The sequence below is a fragment of the Anguilla rostrata genome, chromosome 1, assembly GCF_018555375.3.
Source record: "Anguilla rostrata isolate EN2019 chromosome 1, ASM1855537v3, whole genome shotgun sequence".
Classification (NCBI taxonomy): domain Eukaryota; kingdom Metazoa; phylum Chordata; class Actinopteri; order Anguilliformes; family Anguillidae; genus Anguilla; species Anguilla rostrata.
The window spans coordinates 78,566,129-78,588,604 of NC_057933.1; the positions used below are offsets into that span (position 1 = coordinate 78,566,129).

The 22,476-nt window shown below is 47.0% G+C and overlaps 1 protein-coding gene across 6 annotated transcripts in view; it reads left to right on the forward strand.

The window, feature by feature from the left end:
- sobpa (sine oculis binding protein homolog (Drosophila) a) overlaps positions 1-5,996 on the forward strand; it is an 82,644-nt gene extending 76,648 nt beyond the window's left edge. For all 6 annotated transcript variants that reach the window (XM_064302831.1, XM_064302842.1, XM_064302848.1 and 3 more), the window contains one exon: positions 3,570-5,996. In XM_064302831.1, the coding sequence (XP_064158901.1) occupies positions 3,570-3,604 (35 nt within the window). In that variant the 3' untranslated portion in view covers positions 3,605-5,996. The remainder of the gene's footprint in view (positions 1-3,569) is intronic.
- The last annotated feature ends 16,480 nt before the right edge of the window (positions 5,997-22,476 follow it).

Genomic DNA, 22,476 nt, shown 5'->3' on the forward strand with positions numbered 1-22,476 from the left:
GAGGGTTTCAGCGTAAAGGAAATACTGGCGTTTCTTCTCGGGTTTCCACGGTTTTATTTTGTGTGTGCTAGTGCATCGCGGGTAACGCGATCTCTTCGTGCGGGTACGAAAAATTTCGGATTGATGCAGAGTGGGGAGGGAGGGGTGGAGATCGGGGGTGGGGGGGGGTTGTGCAGAATTCTGACCCCTGGCCTGGAACGAGAGCACATCCTGTCAGGCACATGGGGGTCTTTACCACGATGTGCAGCGCCACACCCCATGAGATTTGGAGAGGGGGGGGCGGTGCCCCTTGCTCGCTGTCCCACCACTGAAAGGTGGAGGGCCATGTTCCTCTCGTCCGTGAAAGGAAACTCATTTATGGTTTTTAGGCTCCTGTTTTGTGTGCGTGTGTGAGTGTGTGTGTGCGTGCGGTGTGTGTGTGTGTGTGTGTGTGTGTGGTGTGTGTGTGTGTGTGCGTGTGCATGTGTGAGTGTGTGTGTGCGTGTTTTGTGTGTGTGTGTGTGTGTGTGTGTGTGTGCGTGTGCATGTGTGAGTGTGTGTGTGCGTGTGGTGTGTGTGTGTGTGTAAGTGTGCATGTGTGAGTGTGTGTGTGTGTGTGGTGTGTGTGTGTGTGTAGTGTGCAGTGTGTTGAGTGTTGTGTAGTGTTGTGTGTGCGTGTGTATGATGTGTCGTGTCAGGCTGTTAATGATCTTTACTTGTGCATTGGTTGCACTGATGATACCTGTCAGTGAAAATAACGGTATTACATATTATTATTATTTATTGGTTGATCGACTGCGTGTCGGCACGGACAAAACTATTGGATGGCTGGCTCCTCCACAGCCCCCGGAGGACCCAAAATTTTTTAAAGGAGACCGACACCCCTGCTCTGAGAGGAAGGAGGGGAGGGGAGGGGTACAGAAAACATGTGAGGAGAGGGGAGGAGAGGGGTGCGAGGGAGTTTGAGGAAACGGACACATGATTTTGTTATAAAAACTGGAGAAGCAGAGAGAAGAGCCTAGAAGCTTTGGGGGCCGTTTGACCTCTCTTACCCCCCCCCCCTTGGCAGGCCCCGCGAGTTTCTTCTTCTGTGGTGGAAGCTGCCCTGTGGCACGGCATCTTAAAGCTAACCGGGAGCTCGTCCTCCTCCTCCGAAGAAGAACGACGTCGTCGTTCTCAGAAACGAGTCGCACGTCATTTATTTACGGCGCGTTCGCGACCCTTCGTACTCTCCCTGCGCGAACGTCGAGCGTTTTACCGCCGCGGGATTCTCCTCGCAATAGCGATGCGCTACGGTGCGCTAGCTACGTAGCACGAGGTCTCTCCAGTTCCGTAACACACATATCCGATTGCGCATGCTTTTTTGGTTTTTTTTTTTGACATGCCAGAACGCATACTCCCTGGATTTTGGGATTTCACGTTCCAGCCGGTGTGGGGTTTTTCGGGGCGTGGTCGGCCATCTCCCGGTACTGAAGCGCTCGCTGGCGTTCCCGCGCCGCGGCTCTGTCACGTGTCTGCCTTTCACCGGCCCTGCCCGTTGCCACGGGGACCGCACAATGCCCGCCATTGTGCCAGGAGCGGGCCCCCTTCGCTCACCGATTGGCCCCTAGCCCCCCACCCACCCCCCCCCCACTCCACCCGTCCCCTCCCATCCCCTTCCCCTCCCATTCCGGATGTCAGCTCGACACGGTGTCCAAGGCCAGCCGTGCTGTGGTTAGATGGCGCTGTCCCTCCCGTTAGCATATGCAGAGCAGCAACACTACCCACCCCACCACCACGGCCGACCGCTGGCATAAACACTCAATGCAGTCGCTGAGGGCCACAACCACCCCCGATCCGTACAATTCAAGTTTATTTCAGATTTTTTTTATGTTGGAGCTCTTTGGGGCCTCAACAGCGTTATTGTTTAGGGCCACTATAACCCCTGGGGCCGGCCCTGTGCCCTTCCACTGCACTGCCCCGCCGCAGGAGGGCCACAGCGCCTGCTGGTTCTCCCCACGCTTCAGCTCTAAATTTAAGCCCCCTGATTGGCTGCAGCACGGGCGTCCAATCAGAGAGAGCCAGCGGTGCTACACAGAGCGAAAACACCACTAATCAACTTGGCCGTGCTCTGTAATCAGGGCCCAGATCTGTCGAATCGGGCGTTTGGAGCATCCAGTTGGAACTAAAGCCTGCTTTCCACACCAGTGTTCCTCAGCTTCAGCTGGACAGGCCTGGACTGAGGAGTCCACACAGCCTGTTCCCAAGGCCATTGCTGGCTGCCGATTGCAGGAAAACCGTAAAAACAAGGCCGCAGGCTTCCAGGACTGGGGTTTGACACCCCTGTTCTAGTTTAGGGCCCAAGAGTCTACCCACAGAGGGGCACACACACACACACGCGCGCGCACACACACGCACACACCCACACACACACAATCTCACATGTACGCACATACAAAAAGCACTTTAAAAAATAGTCTTATTAAACTTTTTTTGTAATCAAACATTCATGCAAAGGTTTTATTTAATGTAAGCTTTCATTGGGGTTTTTGGAGTGAATCTGTTTTGGCTTTGTAGCACGTGAGATATTTTTATAAAGATTGGCTAAGGGAAAGAAGCACGTTTTTCTAGTTAAAAGGAAGTGTTCATTTTAGTTTTCCTCCTCTTTGAAAAGATGATTCTACTTCTACTGAAGTAAAAAAATGAAAACTCTTGTGTGTGAGTTGTGTTCATTGAGAGTCAGGGAATTCATTTTAAATCCTGTCATTTTGGGCACAACATGCCTTTGCCTCTGAAATCGCGCGGCTCCGCTTACGTCCTGAGGTCCTGTAGGCAGAGCTGGCCGTCAGGCTGTAGGCGTCCCCCACGGCTCAGTGACAGGGTCGGGTCCGTTTCTGTTCTTGTGGCTGTGGGACATCGGCTCCACCAGCTCTTGGAGCTGAGCTGATGCTCCAGCCCTTTGCTGTCACGCCACATCACGGCCGTTTGGAGAAAAGGCTGTCTAAAAAAACACAAACTCCAAACGACAGCAGAAAGCGACGAAAATATGTTCAGAAAAAAGCTCTCCCTGAGATGGGAGGCAGGGGTGGGGATGGGTGGGGGGTTGGGGGTGTCGGTGTGAGCTCTCACACAGGAGGACCCCTGAGGGACAGAAAGAGACCAAAACATACCCAGAATCCTTTACTTCAGACACTCACCTCGTTTCACCCCTCACGCCACACATTTCACGTTTCTGTCGCTCTGTCGCTCTTTCTCTGATGATGTCACCAGTAGGGCCCCTGGGTGGGACCAGCATGAAAACTTTGGCTTGGCTCTGGGACGTTTCAGCATGAATTGCTTTATTGACATTTATTTGTCTGTACAGTGAGTGAGAATATCACTTACAGGAATCACAGAGTGAATTTGCATCGTAAAATCCCAAAAGTGAAATTTCAGTCGATTCAGTTTTTTTTCTGTGCTTTGCTTTGTTTTAAATTACATATTTTTTTCCCTTTTATGGCTTGAAAACAGTGTGTACCGTACTGCAGAATTGAGCTTGGGAGATGTCCTGTCAGGAGGCCCAGATTCAAGCACGTGACCTCTGACCTCTGTCTCTCCTTTCCTGTTCCCAGCTCTGCTGACGGACAGCGTGTCGCTAATGGGCTGAAGAGAGATGGGCCAAGCCTCGGTGCCACGCCCTGCCCCACTACGGACAGCACCAGCTCCCCCCCCCGCCCCATGCAAGCTCCGCCCCCAGCCCCCACCACGCCCATGCAAGCTCCGCCCCTCTCCAAGCCAACCAGCACTCGCTGTGCTCCACCTTGCCACACACCATCGGATGGGCACCATGGTACCCAAAATCCAGAGCACAGACCAAGGCCAATCACGTGGGTCCTGCCAACTCCCAAACTCTGACCTTTGACCCTCAGCCAATCATTTTTTGTTTATTGGTTCAGCACAGTAATGCTGGATGGACCCCCCCCCCTCTCAAAACTCCCCTCCCACAGTCTGGAACTCCAGGAAATAATTTAGCACAGGGGGGTGTGTTTATTTGCCATGGTGTGTCTACTTTTCACTCTTCCTCATGTTTTGGGGAGATGTTTTTCCCCCCTCTGTCCCTCCCTTATAGGGTCCTACATTGTTTTGTTTTTTTCCCCCAGTACTGTATGTCCAGTGTGGCTTTGAGCACCCTGATCCAGTCCTGGGGGGGGGGGGGTGGTGGTGGGGGGGGGTCCAGATTCGTGAGTGTTTCTCCGTTGACTGAGTGCCAAGAAAACTTGGTAAATGTTCGCTCTTCTCAGATTTCCAGGGTACACACAGAACCCCTGCTCCCTGCCCGCCCCCCCCTCCTCCCCCCCCCACAACCTCCCCACTTCTTCCACCAATCTCCACCGGGAACAGAGCGCTTGTTTTCGAACCGGAGACCAAAATCCCTCCTGGAAGACGTAAAACAATCCGAGGAGAAGGTTCTCCGGGCGCCGTGAGAAGAATTTCAAATAACGAGGGAGAAGAAGTGATGAAATTCACACCTGGATGGCCCTCAGTGCTGGGGGAGACACCAGGGACACTGGCCCCCGCCCCCCCCCCCCCCCTCCGGGATCGGGGGGTGAGGGGGGGGCAGGGTAGAGAGACCTGGGAAACTAGGGCGGGGCCAGGAGGAGGAAAAGACTCTGCCCCACCCCCCCCCCCCTTCACAACGGTGTCCTCTCACTGTTTGGCTTATGTGTTTTGTTTTTTTTTTTTCATGGCATAAAAAAAAAAGAGAGAATGTGCAATCAAACCAATCCTTATTCACTGGCTCCAGGACAACAGGGTAGAAAACTGAACTCATATGCACTCGTGTGGATCTCACCAGCAAGTCCGTAAGAAGCAGCAGTGCATTGTGGGCGAGCTCCACCCCACCCCAAAGGCCCCCCCCCCCCCAAAAAAAACTTACATCCCAGTTCAATCCATTTGTTTGTACACTGTAGATTGATCGTCCATGCCCCCCCCCCCCGCCCCCCCCACACCTGTGCCAGGGCCTAGTCATCGCTCATATTGTCTTCTCCTCGACCGTGTCGACGGTGTTCCAACAAAGATCCAGTAAGACACGAGCCTCGCCTGCAGCAGGCCCCGCCTCCCTGCAGCAGGCCCCGCCTCCCCGCTGGACAGTGTTCAGGAAGCAGCCTCGCTTCCCCAAGGCCGCATCCAATCGAAGCTCCGACCTCACAAACCACCATTGTGACCTCACTGGAACTCAGAGCCAGTCTGGGCCTAGGCCCTGCCCACAGGCTATATATATATAGGTTGAGTTTAAGGTCAGGTTAAACAGTTCAGGTCGGGAACTTTTCGTTTCAGCCTTGGAGGGGGGGTGGCACCCGTGATCAGGTGGGAGGGGGGAGTGAGGGGAAGCTTCCTTGTACGTGCCTGGATCCGGAAGGTTCTGCACTTTTCGCTCTGCGCTTTCGCTAAAACTTCTGCTAGTCTGTCCACAAGGCTAAACCAAGCAGAGCCCAAATCAATCAATTAGCCCTCCAGTTAATTTCGAGACATTTGTTACCACGTTTCTTTTTTCTGTTATTTATCGTAATCTCCCGTACACTGCGTGAAAACTGTTCCTAATTAGAAACGTCGAAAGTCGTTCAGACGATCCCCTCTCCTCTTTTCCCCCGGTCACTGGCAGACAGTACCGCATCAATCGAGCCTCTTCCCGGGCCTGACGGCGCGCGTCTTTCGCCAGAGAAGAGCGGGAGGCGCTGAAATTCACCTCAGCGTCACCGGGGGGCGATTTATGAGGCCGACGCCTGTTTCCGAAAAGGCCATTCCTCCGTCCCCCTTCCCCCGAATCCTCTCCTTTTGTCGCCCGCGTCGAGAGCGGCGACGCCGAAACGTTCGCTCCTCAGATTTACGGCGAGCGTTCGCGCACCGCCCCGGCGCGCCCGGCGAGGAACCCGTCGGCGCTGTAATTTATTCCTCGCCGCGCGAGCGTAACGTAATTGTCGTTCAATTAGCGGGTCGGGAGGCGAAACCTGAGCGCGGGGCGCTGGCGTCCGTCTGAAGCGCCGCCAAAGCTAATCGCGCCGCCGGGCCTCGGCGCGACGAGCGGAGCCTCGTCTCCGTAACCAATGATCCTCCCCACCACCACCCCCTGCCACCCCCCGCCTCGGTGCGGAGGCTTGTCTCTACGTGTCAAAGCCGACTCCTAAAAGGGGAAGGAAGAGAGCTTCCGATTTTCCCGCCAAAAATACAAAAAACGCTTTTGACAGTTTAAGGTATATGCCGCCGTGTCTCTGAAAGACAGGTACTGTTGTTACGGTAACCATACAAAGGGCCAAATAGGCTACTGGATAGCCGTTCGCTACAAAAACGACAGGGACTCAAAAAGTTCAAAAGTAAAAATCAATGGTGGTGATTTTATTGAAAATGTAGAGGTACAGTCTAGAGCTTGACTGCTGCTCTGGCCTCCCCATAAGCCAATGCTCATGCAATTTATATCAAGGGAACCAATAGGGTTGCAGTATTTTTCCCGCTTAATGGGACTTTTTCTTTTTTAATTGATAGCCATTATCATTGTAAATGTAGAAGCCAATCATAACCAACGTAGGCTATAATGTGGTGGGGTTTTTCTCTCCCCTGTTACTCGATATTGGAGTTTTGCTTTGCTGTGATATCTATTCATTCTGTCTCAGAAACGCCCTACACACTCGCACACACTCGCACACACACACACACACACACACACACACACACACAACCAAACCTTCCCCCATTTTCAGCCTCCCAGTCTCCATTTTTCAAATAGTGTTTTTTTTTTTTTTTTTTTTTTTGCTTCTGGATGCCAAACAAAGTGAAATGTAACCCAACACTGCAGCCGCCCCCACCCCCCACCCCCCCCCTCCTTCTTGAGGAGTTGGGTTTCATGCGAGTTTAATTGGCTTTTTTAGCTCTGAGGTCTAATTGTTACACATTTTAGAGCCGTCTCCCTTTTCAAAAACCCGGGTCCATCTGCAGGTTTTATTTTTCTTGCTGGAACTTTTTTTTTCCTCTCTTTCTTCCCCCGCTTTCTCTTCCCCCCTCTCTCCCTCTCTCTCTCTCTCTCTCTCTCTTTTTGTGGTAGAAACTGTATCTGTATCACACAGAGCTTTGACTCTGTCTGGCCTGCTCACGCTCGGGTGTCGGGTGACAGAGAAGTAAAAAAGAATCCCTGTCAGACCGGGGGGGGGGGGGCTGTGCAACCGCAGACCCGCGCACTGGCGCCCCCCGATGGCACCCAGGGGTGCGAGCTGCCGCCCCCTCCCCAGAGCGTGGGCGGAGGACAAGAGGGCGAGAGAGGGTGAGGAGGCGGGGCCGAGAGGGGCGTTCGAGGGGTCACCCCTCTCTCTCTCTATCTCCCGCTCACTCTATCTCTCTCTGTTTCTCTGTCTGCCTCACCCTTTCTCTCCCTCTACCTCTCTCTCTCCGTCTCTGTCTCTCTCTCTCTGTTTGCCCCACACCCCAATCTTTCTTTCTCTTCCTCTCTTTCCCTCTTGACCTCCCACCCCCTTTCTTGCTCTCTCCATTCCCTCTCTCCGACGTCTCCATCTCTCTCCACTCCCCACTCTTTCCCTTTCCCTCCCTCTCCCTCCCTCTCTCTCTCTGTCTCTCTCTCTCTTTCTCTCTGCCGTTTATCTCCCTCCCCCTGTTCTAGGCCTCTGTTTTTCTGCCGCTCTCTGTCAGAGCCAGGCCGGTGGAACCTGAGACCAGTGTCCAGATTAGAGACTGTTGACTCAGAGTCGCTGGTGAAACTGGAGCCGGTCTGTGTTGACGGTCAGGCATTTCGGAGCTGGTTCACTTACGCCGAGGAGGGGATCCTGTGTCACACTAATGATTGCTTCTGCTTTTTTTCCCCTCTGTGAGTCTCTGTGATTCTTCCAGCTGCAGCAGCTCTCAAACGCTTAGGCCAACCTCTCAGTACTCAGACGCACGCACGCGGACACACACACATGCACACACATACACATGCGAGCACGCACGCACGCACACACACACACACACACATATATGCACACACACACACACACACACACACACACACATACATGCACACACATGCCCAACCGCAAGCATACATGAGTACAAGCTCAAACACACACTGCTCATACATCCCCCCTCCCGCCCACACACACACACACACACACACAAAACCCACAGAGTCCACTTCTGTATCTCACAACATTACACTAAGCTATTTTACATATTTGTCTTTTACAACTGACAGGGGAAAGAAAATACAAGTGTTTGTATTGTCAGGCAATCTAGGCAACGGAGAGACAAACAGGAGATAACAGGAAGTAAATATTTATGAGGCAGCTTGTCACCAAGGCCAGCTAAAGGAAAGCCGTCTAGATAATGACAGCTGGGGAAGGGCAGTATTAACCCTTTAAAGGTGGGAGATCACAAATATGTGATTAGAATGTTCTCAACTGAACATTCTAATGCTGATGTCACAATCACTGCTGGTCATTGAAAGCAGTGGTATTCCAGATTGTAAAGTTCTTAACTGAACATTCTAATGCTGATGTAACAATCACTGCTGTGGGGTTCTAGAACACTGATTTAGAATTTTTAAAGAAATAACATTCCAAAAAGCCTGCTCCTCAGAGGGCTAAGGACTGCAGCGGGCTGAATTGAAGGGCTGAGAGCAGATCCACGTGAGCGCCAGTCTGAGAGGATGGCGGTGACGCCTGAGGGGGGGTGGATATCGGACTTCAGCTTTGCGTGTTTCCCCCCCCTGCATCACACTGCACCCTAGAACCCCCCCCTCCCCCCCCCCTCCCAGCCCCACCCCCTGTTTCTTAGAGAGAGGTGGATCTCTCACTCCACAAGGCACTCTGTCGCCATGACAGCCAGGAGTTTGCTGACATTCCATGGCTACTTCACGCTTGCCTCCCTCAAACACGCGCACATGCATGCAAACACACTCCCGCACGGCACAGACACACACGCACGCAAACACACTCACGCATGCCACACACACGCGCACACACACGCCACACACACTCACACACGCATGCCACACACGCGCGCACACACACGCCACACACACTCACACACGCATGCCACACACGCGCACACACACACTCACACACTCCAACACGTACGTCCCAGTGCAGGCCACGCTGTGGATGCAAAGTTCATGTCCACCGTGGCTAATAAACACACGTATACTCCTGCACTTTTATTCCCTCCAGGAACACCCTCACACACCCTCACACAGAGACACGCACACACCCTCACACACACACACACACCCTCACACAGAGACACGCACACACAGACACCTGGATCTAATGAAAGATGAAAACAGTCTGGGCGTTTCTCTGTATCTGGGACTTTGAGAGCGAAACTTTCCTATGCAGTTTTTGCTTTCAGAAACCATATCCATCTCCTGTTATCCTGCTATTTTAAGCTTTGCAGTATCATAATCTAGTCTACCCCTGAGTTTGTTATGAATACCGATGCTAATGAACTAATTTATGGCTAAATCAATTACTATTTTTTATTTATTTATTTTTTTGAAAGGAGCGGCAGCATCCCAAACTTCTCAATAACAATTAAGAGAGAGGAAATCGCCGAGACTGCAGCTGGTGAAATACGATTTCCATTTTTTTTGCGCGGATATATTTTTGTGCCTGCGCGACCTTGCCCGGCGTAACCGTAGCCGGGGCGACGGTCCGGACAGATATAGCCCTGAAACGGGAAACCGTTGTAGTGGCTGCGGTCGGTGACGGACGCTGGGGGGAGACGGGTTTCAAACAATGATACCCCGGCAACAGGGCTGTTCTGTCTGGCAGCGGCATGTCCGCGCCCGCGCCGGACCCCGGGCAGCCCGGCTCGTCTCCGCGGTTACATACGGGAGCGGGGTAGCTGGTAAAAAACCAGGGAGCCCCAGCCCCAGCCCCAGCCCCGACCCCAACCGCGTCACTTTCGTTGACCTTTTCTCTCGGATACCAGGAAGTCTGGAAACCTCCCCCCCCCCCTCCCCACCCCCCCCGCCGACGCGTTTTTGTGACAATCTGGCGCTACTCGGCCCTGGTAAAACTGCTGGATTAGGCTACCTACCCCCGCGGGCGTGTGGGCAGGCGAGAAATAGTGTTTGCGTGATCATTGTTTTATGACAGCGACCAGAATCGGCCACCAGGTGTCGCTGTTGTTAGTTGCCTGCGAATTGTTCGCCATTCCATGCTGAGTAATGCCTGGTCCAGCTACTTTTGACAGTTTTTACATACAACACAACTACGGCCTACACTGTGGGGATCTGCCAGTAGTAATATGATGCTATGCAGGTAAAACGATACATCGTTCTTCACGCCAAACTCCGGAGCCAGCCATCCAACATAATAATTATAACAACTGCTGAAATTCTGAGAAACTGAAACTTTCAGAATACACAATATAGTTGAAACTGATATTTGGAAAGGCAAGCAGCTATAAATTTAAATAACGGTGTCCTTGCCTGAGTCCAAATCACAGATCAAGGTGGTCTGATTTCCTTTGTGAGGCACTGTTGAGTCGGTAAAGGCCACAAGTCAAACTGGATCTTTGTTTGGAACACCCGGCACCCCTCAGAACTGTGTTCCCCAAGCACACGTCAATCAGCGAGAAACCACGGCAACCACACAGCCGTGACTCCGCCCCATCTTTGTCAGTGTAGTCACGCTCTACACGTTCATCTGAATCGAGTAAAGAAATAAATAAAAAAAGGTACGTATCTTTGACCTGGGAAAGCAGGCCACAGATTAAAGTTTAGACTGTGTGTGTTGGTTGTGTCAGCAACCTATGTTTATGCAATGACAACTTGCTGCTCCAGCCAGTCATATTGAAAACATTTGAATAAGAAAATTAAGAAGGGTAGTATTAAATAAAACTTTTTTAATGTTACTTTTCAAAAGGTGAACAGAAAAGCTGCCTTAATTCTTGCTTGCGTGTCCTACAGCTCTGAGGATGATGATGATGATGATGATGATGATGACGATGATGATAATGCTTGCTTCTTGTTTGAAATCCACTTTGTAAAAAACAAAACAAAAAATCAAAACAACTTTGTTATCTTGCTAGTGTCGATGTATAGATGATCCGCTTTTCTGTGACTTGTAATATCCCCCCCCCCCCCACCGAATTTTGCTAAACCCCCCTCCCCGTCCCCCCATCCTCCCTTACTGTACATTTGACCTTGTGGTGGATTCTCTACCTTTTTGTGTACTTGCAGAACATTTTATATTATTATTTATTATTGACAAATATTTGCATTTGCAAATGAATAAAAAAGGGAAAAAAAAAAGGTTCTTGGGTGGAGCAATGTGGTTGCAACATAGTTGCACGGCGAAAAATGACTCCATTCTCACAGCAAGAAAAAAAAAACAACTACAAAAAAAACACACAAAAGGACAGAAACCCTTGTCTTTTTATTATTAAATTGTTCCTATAACTTGTCGCCAAGATTGCTTTAAAAAGTATGTTTTTTTGTGTTGTAACAGTATTTGTTTTACCCAGTGAATTGCTTATTGAGACTAATAAATAGAGTCACACACCAGCTACAGCACGTGTTTGTCTCACTGTTTGTTTCCTGGGCCCTCCAGGGTACCGAGAGTCTCCCAAATACCCATACTCCCAAACACCCAAGCTCTCAAACACCCAAACTCCCAAACTTCCAAACACCCAAACTCCCACACTCCCAAACACCCAAACTCCCAAACTCCCATACTCCCATACTCCCAAACACCCAAACTCCCACACTCCCAAACACCCAAGCTCCCAAACACCCAAACTCCCACACTCCCACACTCCCAAACACCCAAGCTCTCAAACACCCAAACTCCAAAACTTCCAAACACCCAAACACCCAAACTCCCACACTCCCAAACACCCAAACACCCAAACTCCCAAACTCCCAAACTCCCATACTCCCAAACACCCAAACTCCCACACTCCCAAACACCCAAGCTCCCAAACACCCAAACTCCCACACTCCCAAACACCCAAACACCCAAACACCCAAACTCCCAAACTCCCAAACTCCCAAACTCCAACTCCCAAACACCCAAGCTCCCAACACCCAACTCCACACTCCCAACACACCAACACCCAACTCCCAACTCCCAACTCCCAATCCCCAAACACTCCAACTCCCCAGAACACCCAAGCTCCCAAACACCCAAACTCCCACACTCCCAAACACCCAAGCTCCCAAACACCCAAACTCCCACACTCACAAACTACCAAACACCCAAACTCCCACACTCACAAACTACCAAACACCTAAACTCCCACACTCACAAACTACCAAACACCCAAACTCCCACACTCACAAACTACCAAACACCTAAACTCCCAAACTCCTGCCCCATCGCTCAGTACTCATCTGATATTCCTGGGATACTGCCTCTGGGACACACACACATACATGCACACACACACACACACCTACACACACACATATACACACACATACATACATATACATACACACACATACACATGCACACACGTACACACATACACATACACACAGATAAATAGACAGATAAATACACGTGCACACGCATACACACCAATACGTATTTACATAGACACACAAGAACCTAACACATACATACACATATACCCATGAACGCACATTCGCAAAATTCAGAGAATGTCTGAAATCGGGCCGTTTCTCACACCTGTTGTTCAGTGGCTTTGTTCCAAATTGGGGACTAATTTGTTATGGTACCTCATTTACCCCACAGTTTACAGTTTAGTTTTTCTTTTTTTTGCGCGGCAAAATTTATAAACAGATAGCGAAGCTACCCTGGCAAGTTTTCGGCAGAAATAACATTTGTTGGCGGTTATCCAGAGCGCGCCAAATGCATGGTGAATAGCGATTTGGGCCCGCTGGCTCTGACTGCATTCTCACTACAAACGAACCGCTTCAGAGCATGCTGGGAAACGTAGGCGAGGACGCCCTCTCTCGACGGTCTCAGCCCGACTGTTTTGGTCTGCACCTGAGTGCGGGCGCTGTGTTCACGTATGCCGAACTTCAGGGGCTGGGGGGGGGGGGCGGGGTGGGGGGAGGGAATGCTTCAGGGTTCAAAATAACAACTCCAAAATGAACCAGCGCTTACGGAGACAGTATGGAATTCACGTCTACAAACACTTCAAATTTACAGACAGTTTGGAATCCACTTCCGTGTAGTCACGCGCGCCACCTGCTCTACACGTTCATCTGAATCGAGTAAAGAAATAAAAAAAAAAAGGTACGTATCTCTGACCTGGGAAAGCAGGCCACAGATTAAAGTTTAGACTGTGTGTGTTGGTTGTGTCAGCAACCTATGTTTATGCAATGACAACTTGCTGCTCCAGCCAGTCATATTGAAAACATTTGAATAAGAAAATGAAGAAGGGTAGTATTAAATAAAACTTTTTTAATGTTACTTTTCAAAAGGTGAACAGAAAAGCTGCCTTAATTCTTGCTTGCGTGTCCTACAGCTCTGAGGATGATGATGATGATGATGATGACGATGATGATAATGCTTGCTTCTTGTTTGAAATCCACTTTGTAAAAAACAAAACAAAAAATCAAAACAACTTTGTTATCTTGCTAGTGTCGATGTATAGATGATCCGCTTTTCTGTGACTTGTAATAACCCCCCCCCCCCCCACCGAATTTTGCTAAACCCCCCTCCCTGTCCCCCCATCCTCCCTTACTGTACATTTGACCTTGTGGTGGATTCTCTACCTTTTTGTGTACTTGCAGAACATTTTATATTATTATTTATTATTGACAAATATTTGCATTTGCAAATGAATAAAAAAGGAAAAAAAAAAGGTTCTTGGGTGGAGCAATTTGGTTGCAACATAGTTGCACGGCGAAAAATGACTCCATTCTCACAGCAAGAAAAAAAAACAACTACAAAAAAAACACACAACAAGGACAGAAACCCTTGTCTTTTTATTATTAAATTGTTCCTATAACTTGTCGCCAAGATTGCTTTAAAAAGTATGTTTTTTTTGTGTTGTAACAGTATTTGTTTTACCCAGTGAATTGCTTATTGAGACTAATAAATAGAGTCACACACCAGCTACAGCACGTGTTTGTCTCACTGTTTGTTTCCTGGACCCTCCAGGGTACCAAGAGTCTCCCAAACACCCAAACTCCCAAACACCCAAACTCCTGAACTCACAAACTTCCAAACTCCCAAACACCCAAACTCCTGAACTCCCAAACTTCCAAACACCCAAACTTCCAAACACCCAAACTCCCAAGCTCCCAAACACCCAAACTACCACACTCACAAACTACCAAACACCCAAACTCCCACACTCACAAACTACCAAACACCTAAACTCCCAAACTCCTGCCCCATCGCTCAGTACTCATCTGATATTCCTGGGATACTGCCTCTGGGACACACACCTACACACACACATATACACACACACACACATACACATGCACACACGTACACACATACACATACACACAGATAAATAGACAGATAAATACACATGTGCACACGCATACACACCAATACGTATTTACATAGACACACAAGAATCTAACACATACATGCACATATACCCATAAACGCACATTCGCAAAATTCAGAGAATGTCTGAAATTGGGCCGTTTTTCACACCTGTTGTTCAGTGGCTTTGTTCCAAATTGGGGACTAACTTGTTACGGTATCTCATTTACCCCACAGTTTACAGTTTAGTTTTTTTTTTTTATTTGCGCGGCAAAATTTATAAACAGATAGCGAAGCTACCCTGGCAAGTTTTCGGCAGAAATAACATTTGTTGGCGGTTATCCAGAGCGCGCCAAACGCATGCTGAATAGCGATTTGGGCCCGCTGGGTCTGACTGCATTCTCACTACAAACGAACCGCTTCAAAGCATGCTGGGAAGCGTAAGCGGGAACGCCCTCTTTAGACGGTCTCGGCCCGACTGTTTTGGGGTCTGCACCTGAGTGCGGGCGCTGTGTTCACGTATGCCGAACTTAAGGGGCTGGGGGGGCAGGGTGGGGGGAGGGAATGCTTCAGGGTTCAAAATAACAACTCCAAAATGAACCAGCGCTTACGGAGACAGTATGGAATTCACGTCTACAAACACTTCAAATTTACAGACAGTTTGGAATCCACTTCTGCAAAGACTCCAGCTCTAGCTCCTCCCATCCCCCCCGCCCCCCGCGCTTCCCGGCTCCAACCCTCCTCACACCCCATATTTCCATCTATCTGATATTACACAGGTCCAGGGTCCATCCGTACCACACAAAGCAGGAGGGGACGGGGGGGAGGATTTTAAATCTTCATGCCAGATAACCCAGAGGCACATTCAGGGGATTTTAAACTAACGGTCTTAAGTCGCAATTCAAACGGTCTCCTAGGTATCAGCCATCATCCGGCTCTCTGTATGCTGGGCATACCACACGGAGGAGGAGAAGTGTGCAAGTGCAAGCAAAGACCTTGAAGCCTTTTATCATATGTAAGATGTCCTGTGGTGGCCTGACCGTCATTCCCTGAAGCACATTTGTATTCACAGTGGATTGTTCTGGAACACGTGTACTGTAGTGCCCCAGAAGGACCAGCCCGGCTCTTCAGTCGAGGCCTGCACAAGCTGTCGACGGGTGCCGACAGAGATCCCTTAGCAGCAGGGATGGTCCACGCTCCGTGCTCCTTCCTGTTCTGGCAGGAGGAGTTCCTTTCACGGTCCAAAAATGAGCGAAAAAGAGTCCCCGGACGATAAAACGTCCAGTCAGTCCAACGTCCACACGAAGGAACAGATATTTCAGTACTAGTTTTGGGCTGTTCTCATTTACATCCAAATTAAATTAAAATTTTGTTCAGATTAACCACGGCCATAAGCAAAACGAGTTTTCACGAACCGCAGACTGAGTGGAGCTGTCACATCTGGCTGAAGACTTACTCATTTTAACCATTCAGGGTTTTGTGGAGAGCTGTGGGCAAGAGTCCAAAAGCAACAAGTGAGGTCCTTAAAACTTTTCTGGCCTACTTTCACCACTAATCATCTTCCTGCGAGACTCTCTAATGCACGGGTGTGTAGTTATATCTGTGCTAAGCCGAACTGAGACATTGGGCCTCATTCACGAGACGTGTGTGTGATCACATTTGATCGTAAACTGTGTGTCAAAATGGTTTCCCACGAACATTTGAGCATTCGTTTTTTTTTTTTTTTTTTTTTTCTTATCTGTATTTGTTCATGGATGTTTCCTTATGCTAATCACATGAACAGAATTGTACATAAAATTTACAAACAGCCAGCATTCATCATTATATACACCTGGGATATGCACGAAAACAAAGGTCTGCACGTGTCATGAATCCCATGTTGATTTTTTTGGAGCATTTTAAAGAACAGAAGTGTGAGTGAGGCTTCCTTGCATTAAGAAAAGACCTAGACTCGCAAATCATCAAAATTCCGAGCAGCAATTAATGAGAAAGCGCAATGCTCTCAAAAGGCTTGTATGCGACAGCTTACAAAATTTGCGATTATCACAGTCGCTTGTTCATCTTGAGCAATTGCTCCACCCAGTGTCCACTCTAAATTAAAAAAAAAAAGTGAAATATTGGTCACGCCTCCCCAACACCTGACCAATACAGGCAGAACACCTCCTGTAGTGCCGGAGAGCCATACGCATTCAAAAAAGTTATACCTGTAGGCCTACTTACAGGTAAAGACTCAACAACCGCCAGTCGTTTTGAAGCCTCCTAGTGCTGAAGGAGTCTTGGCATAGTGATAGTTAATGAGAATTGTCGCCGTAGGACAGTTTATTAAAACCAATTCTGTGCCAGTGGTTAATTTGCCATATGTGCGCCTTGGCGCCGTTAAAATTCAAATTTTAATTGAGTGAGCACTTAAATTGGCGCGCATTTTGCATCAACAGGCAAGATGCAATGCGCGTAGAAAACACTCAGAACAATGTTTTTACAGTAAGCCTAGACTCTTAGCGCTCTCGTGTGGTCGATGTTACTAACTACTTTGCCGCGAACCTCACAAATTGTTACGACTGAACAGATCTGACTGTGATTTGCGAACATTTTTTTCTATCACGTGTGACTTGCACCAGAAACTAAAGGACGCCTACAGGATTAATTCTATTTTATTAGACGTGGAAGTAATGATGAATAGAATTTGAAAAAGGAATATTGTTTGTAATATACATAAAATATTTAAATAAAAAATAAATATTTGAATTGTACTGAGATTTTAAATATACAACCACGCAGGTATATCTCAAGAGATTGTACTTATTTTAAATCAAAACAATCGTTTCAATTAATTTAATTTTTTTTTTAAACGGACACGGAAACATTTGCGCATGTTTGAATGCTTCTTGTGTGTGGGTGTGATTCGTGGTTTTGGACGTATGCTCGCTTCGTGGTTGCGTGAATCCATGTGCGTCTAATTTAATTTTTATCGCTCCCTAATACCAATGTTTTGTCGGTTGTTTGTAATGTGAATTATTCATCGCCAGATGTCCCATTGCGTCGAGGGGGTAAAAACAGCACGAGGGGAGCGGTTTCTCCCACACTGGGTTACTGTGGCAGGGAAGTCAACATATACTGACGACAGACATCTTACCACATGCGTATAGTTGTATGGTCGACAACATGACACAATATATTTACCATCCTTACCACCAGCTGTCAGCGCCGCAAAAAATGTCGCTCTCCGTTATTGTGCCCAGAACGGTTAAGTGGTTTGCTTTCTTCCTCTGTAATACTTTTGCTGTTACTCCAAGAGGAGCTAGTATGGGGTCTGTTAGCGCTGGGAGCGGGCTCCTGTCACGTGCTGTCCGGAGAACAAGGTGGACTGTCAGTCGCGTGGCTCGTCGCCACTTCTGTTCAACCGCCACTGTTCTTTTCTCACGAGGTGTGCTGCTTAATTAAAATGATCCAGTGATTACCGGTCCACTCCTTGATTGTAAACACGCCACTCCACGGACCTCTACACGCCTGCGCGGGCATCAACGAAAAAAATGCCTGTCAAGGCCACTGTATATTTTAAATAAAACCTGTTTGGTTTATCCTAGCTACATTTTCTGATTATGTTGGGTTCGGAATTCCCTTTACTTAATATTTTGCAGCCGACCGATCCTTTGGACAGACTATCAGGTATACCAATGGACAATTCAATCCTTATTTGCTGGCAGGACCTGAGGAATCAAATGTAGAGAGGAATGATGAGGTGGCCAGATTTAGTGCGGATTTAAAAAAATTCATATTCATCTAGCTGGGACTGCATGAAACTAGGTGGGCCAGAACTACATAGGAGAACCTTCTCAATTGGATGTGGTGGTTCCGCCAAGACAAATGGGTGGGCCAGGGTAATATCTGAGTGACCTTGGCCCAGCCACCCCTGCAATTTTAGCGTGAACATCAAGCGTGATGCGAGTAGCACACTGAGGTTAAGAGCTCTGCTCATTCAGAAAGTCTCATGAGATCTTGAATGACCACATGGAGCCAGGACCTCAGCTCAATGTCTCATCCGAAGGGTGGCATTTTCAACAGTACAGCCCCGACTCCCCCCCTCCCCCTCTCCCTCCCCCTCCCCCTCCCCCTTTCTTTTGCTGGTGTCTCAGCCTGCTTTTGAGGTTTGAGACTCCGTCTTATCGTCTAAATCCTCTAACAGGACGTCACCTTACAGAGTCTGACACGATTAGGAGAAATGGGATTACCTGCCACTGGCCACAGATTACTCACATGAGCAGCACGCTTGTCAATCAAGCAAAAACAAACATAAATAAATAAATAAATTTTAACAGTCAAATTTCTGCACCCTATGTTTTGAACTCGCCAGTTGCCGCCACCCTGTGTCAGTTCTAGAATCTCTACATACGTTTATTTCAAAAACATCTGAGAGTAGAAGTGCTGGTCTAGGACCAGTATTGCTTTTTAGTTGATAATGGATAGGGTGAGGATACGGGCAGAGGAAAACTGATCTGAGATCAGCACTCTCAGATTTGTTTTTTTTCAGGCCTGCTCTCCTGAGCTGGGAATGAAACTCAGTTGAGCTGCTGCTTTAACCCCTTTAAAGTGTGAGATTGCAGTTGTGAGATTAGAATGTTCTTAGCTGAACATTCTAATGCTGATGTAACAATCACAGCTGGTAACTGAAAGCAATGGAGTTCTAGAACACTGACAAATTCCAAAAAAACTACTCCATAGAGGGTTAAAGCTAAAAACAATGTTTAACACATAGCCCCTCCTTCTCCTCCTTCACCTCAAATCATACAAGGGCGGCAGTGCCACATGCCCCCTGTCAAGAACTGAATGTTCTAATGTTGATGTACCAATCACTACTGGCGAAACAATTGAAATCAGTGGAGTTCTAGGACACTGACATCGAATTTAGAACAAAAAAAGAGGGTTAATAATGGGCTGTAGTTCTTACCCATCTCACCTCATAGACCTGTGATGTAATGATGACATGCCTCCATGCACCTGTGTGCCAAATAGCCACAGTGCAGCAGCTTGTCGTGGGTGTTGGTTAGTGGGTGTTGGAGTCAAATAACCATTTTACTGAGGTGTTTTCTTTTTTTTTGGAATATATAATGATAAATACATTTCCTCAGCACTTAAGTATGTACTTAGTACATTTGGCTATACGTTGTGAAGTTTTGCAATATTGTTAATAAAAATTTCCTTTCAGAACAATGCATTTCAATAAGAGGTGTCTTGGTTTTTGTTGCTTTTATGACATGCAAAAATAAAAAAATAAAAAAAGAATGAATTCAAAATGTGAAAATCACTGGACAGGCTAAACATTACCGGTCGTTTCGACTTATTTGTTACTTATTAAAGAGCGTCTTCTAGTTATATATTACTCCATATAATACACATTCACGCGTGTAGCTGAAGGAATTCTTACCACCAGCAGGGGGAAGACTTACATCAAAGATAAGGCAAGTGGTGTCAAAGCATGGAACCCCATTAGCCAATCAGTCGCCTCCGCTATTTGAACCTCAGGCACCAGTGTGTTCATAACTGACGACAGATTGAAAAACATTTTTTTTTTTTTTTTTTTTTTTTAATTCCCAGTTGTCAGTAATAAAAACCTATAGAATTGCATAGGCCACACTGATTCTACTTTACACATCAAAGTCTTGGGTGTGAAACATAACTATAAAACAATAATTATCTGAGATAGAAACAATGTACTTTTACTGACATGTAAGTCAAGATGTCTTGAGAGTTATTAAACACTGTTTTTTTTCTGTAGATTTTGTCGTAAAATGTTGCTTTACTTTACACATGCTTTGTCACTTATTATTATCTGTTCGTATTTTATTATAATAAATTATTTTTGTTTTGCTTAATTATCTACTGTGTTCTTAATGCCATTTTAAACTGTTTTTTTGAATCATATAATTGTTTTTCTAGCTTTTAACTGTTATCATAAAGTGTTATTTTAAACATGCTTTGTCTGTCTACTGTAAAGCACTTCGCGCTGCAATCCATGTATGAAAAGGTGTTATGCAAATAAATGTATTATTATGATTATTGAGACTTATGAGGGATATGAATGAAATTAACTTATGGGGTGTTATGTAACACTATGAGAGTGTGGCTACAGCACAACACAACGTCACAAGCCGAAGGCCTTAAAACTGGCCAACAGATTCCACCTTAGCCCATCTCAGTCCAGTCCACAGTGATGAAGTTAAAGCAGAGCACGTGTCATGTCCTAAGACACTCTCTGTCTTATACGTGACACGTGGGGGTGACTGGCAGGGTTAAAGACAAAAAAGGCGGTAAAAAGTAAAAAGTTAAAAATAAAAATAAAATAAAAAGTCAGTCTGTGGCGCTCTTAGATAGATGTATTGTGCATTCTGAGAGGCTAATTTGCGGCTTGTTGCATACTTTGTAGGGAGCAGAGATGACCTGAGAGATATGGCCCCATGTTACCCTAAGGAAGGGTGGAGCTTGGGGCATGTGCAGGCAGAATGACCTTTAACCCTGAGATTGCTAGGAGACTCTGATAATAGAACAAAGTGAAGGGGGTCAATAAAAAAGTCCCAACAAAACATCTGTTGCGATTTTGTTACTATGAATAAAGGCTTTCAGGTTAATTTACGGAAAAAAAGAGAAAAGAATAATAGGAACATGGTTAGTGACTGTCTCATCACTATTGATGTGATCTACACCCACAGTTCCATTCACAGGATATTTGTTATGCTGAAATATTATTTTGTGGAGGGAAAAAATTATCGTGGCACTGACATATGTCTCATCACTATTGACGTGATCTACACCCACAGTTCCATTCACAGGATATTTGTTTTGCTGAAATAGCCTATTAAGATTCAGATTGAAAAAGTCTTGAAGTGACTTGAATAATTCCTATGTTAATTAATTATTACGCTATGAATGGAAGTTACACGTCGCAATATAATTTTGAAGTTGTCAGGAATCGCCACTGAATCAGCCTGCTTGTATTTAAGAATGCGTTTGTCTATAGGAGCACACCGCGAGGAGATGCAGTATCTACTAAGTTCGGCGTAATGCGAGCACGTGAGCCCGAGGCGGTGAGAGACTGAGTTGCGTGCTACTCAGCACGATAGCGCGTAAAAATATTTTTTAGTTTACTTTAGTTTATTTAACAGTTATTAAAATACATGTTACAGCAAGTCATGTATCCTAAAATTATCAAGGATAGCACAAAAAGTCACAGACTTATTTCCATTGTGGTCCTTGGTCTCAGCACATAATATATACGTAACATTATTATCATTAGCCTACATCATTAAAAGTAAAACTAAACAAAATACAGCATCAATAAAATAAAATAAAATATCTTATAAATGTATAGATCTTATATACACTAAAAACAGGAACCCTCCCTCCACTGTCAGTCTCCTGAATTTACTCTTGGACTTTTTCTAGGAGCCATTTCCTAACGTTCACCTTAAAACTATATAGGATCAAGCCCTGTTTGATGGTCAAAGGCAACTCATTCCACTCTTGTGCTCCTGTGTGAGCAAACGAGCATTACCCCATCTTTGTCCTACACCTTAGAGGATGCAGGTTTGCTATGCTAGATCTGGTTCTGTGGCTGTGTGATTCCCTAACACTAGGAAAATAGTTGCTAAGATATTTGGGGGCCCTGTGATTGACTATTTTGTGAACCATGTTGAGCCTAAGCTGGGCTACTCTGGCCTCAACTGGTAACCAGGTGAGCTCCTGAAAATGGCTCCTCCCAACATGATCACGAGGGCCTAGGCCCATCACAACCCTGATCAGCTTATTCTGTGACACCTGTAGTTTCTTCTTTAATGAAACTGACAGCCCTCCAAACCAGGCTACACTAGCATAATCAAAATGTTACTGCACTAGTCTTTTAAATACCCCAGCAAAAATGTACAGATCCAAAATACATATTGAAGGTAGAACAGAGAAAGACTGATCACTAATGGGGAGCCCAAATTTACCTTTAAGTGCGGTGTTTAATAAAGCCTTTATCTGTAGCGCTAGGCTTCAGCCACGAATACATTTTAGCTTATGGCGTAGATGTTGGTTTAAA